At 53.2% G+C, this 1350-nt stretch overlaps 1 protein-coding gene across 1 annotated transcript; it reads left to right on the forward strand.

Annotated features, from left to right (window-relative positions):
* Positions 1-71: 71 nt before the first annotated feature.
* NGA_0713800 (glycosyl bnr protein) lies at positions 72-1236 on the forward strand (the record flags this gene model as incomplete). The annotated part of the gene is made up of 4 exons (XM_005852287.1): positions 72-197; positions 347-472; positions 620-745; positions 907-1236. Coding segments are annotated over 4 exons (426 nt in total), but the record flags the coding sequence as incomplete, so codon positions are not given.
* Positions 1237-1350: the final 114 nt, after the last annotated feature.

Raw genomic sequence — 1350 nt, forward strand, 5'->3', positions numbered from 1 at the left:
TCTCGTCCAGGGTCGCCATGCGATGCTCGATCTGACGCATCCTGGTCGATTCGATCTTTTCCAACGTACAGAGTCTTGCCGCTGTGGTAGACGGAGGCTCCATCTGGACGTCGACCAACGCGGGCGTCACCTGGACGGAGCAAACAGACGCTGGCTCACGTGACTGGGTATCAATCGCGTCCTCGTCGGATGGCACGGTACGTGTGTGGATGCAGGCCATGACGCGAAGAGCACCATGCCACTGTCCTCGATGGTGGTCCCATAATGTGTGAATCTCTCGTCCAGGATCGCCATACGATGCTCGATCTGACGCATCCTGGTCGATTCGATCTTTTCCGATGCACAGAGACTTGCCGCCGTGGTTAGTGATGGCTCCATCTGGACGTCGACCAACGCGGGCGTCACCTGGACGGAGCGAAACGACGCTGGCTCACGTGACTGGGCATCGATCGCATCCTCGTCGGATGGCACGGTACGTGTTTGGATGCAGGCCATGACGCAAGGTGCACGATGCCCCTATCCTCTATGGTGATCCCATCGTGTGTCCATCTCTCCTACTGTCGTCATGCGATGCTCGATCTGACGCATCCTCCTCGACTACATATCCCATCATGCACAGAGCCTTGCCGCCGTGGTGAGGGATGGCTTTATCTGGACGTCAACCAATGCGGGCGCCACCTGGACGGAGCAAACCGCCGCTGGTTCACGTACCTGGCGGTCGATCGCATCCTCGTCGGATGGCACGGTATGTCTTGGATGCAGGCCATGACGCAGGGGGCACGATGCCCCTGTCCTCTATGGTGGTCCCATCGTGTGTACATCTCTCCTAGTGTCGTCATGCGATGCTCTATCTGATTCATCCATATCTAATTCATCCTTGTCGACTACCCATTCCATCATGCACAGAGCCTTGCCGCCGCGGTAAGCGAGGGCTTCATCTGGACCTACGCGTAGGTCTGTGCATGTGGACCGGGGAGAATAAGGGAACCAAGTCACACCTCTCCCCGCCTAGCCCAAATTTTTCTTAAAGGCCAAATAAATAAAATCATCGAGTGGTTGTCAAGCCTTCAGGCTGCGTCCTGCAAAAAGCATCGAAGAATTGAGAGAATGCCATCAGAATCAAAGGAAATTTAAATGAAGAAACGTGAAATTTTCATGGACGAGTATCAGAGAGTAGGATCTCGCATCACTTCTCAGGGAAAGATGATCCTACGGACAAATTATTTGGGGACACTGCTAGAATTGAGAGAATGTTGAAATCAAAAACATTGTCGTCGACCAAGGAGCAAGCACGATATAAACTTTAAGCATTGTTTTTATTGTAGGGTTAGGGTTAGGGTTAGGGTTAGG

The sequence above is a fragment of the Nannochloropsis gaditana genome, assembly GCF_000240725.1.
Source record: "Nannochloropsis gaditana CCMP526 unplaced genomic scaffold scaffold1533, whole genome shotgun sequence".
Lineage (NCBI taxonomy): Eukaryota > Eustigmatophyceae > Eustigmatales > Monodopsidaceae > Microchloropsis > Microchloropsis gaditana.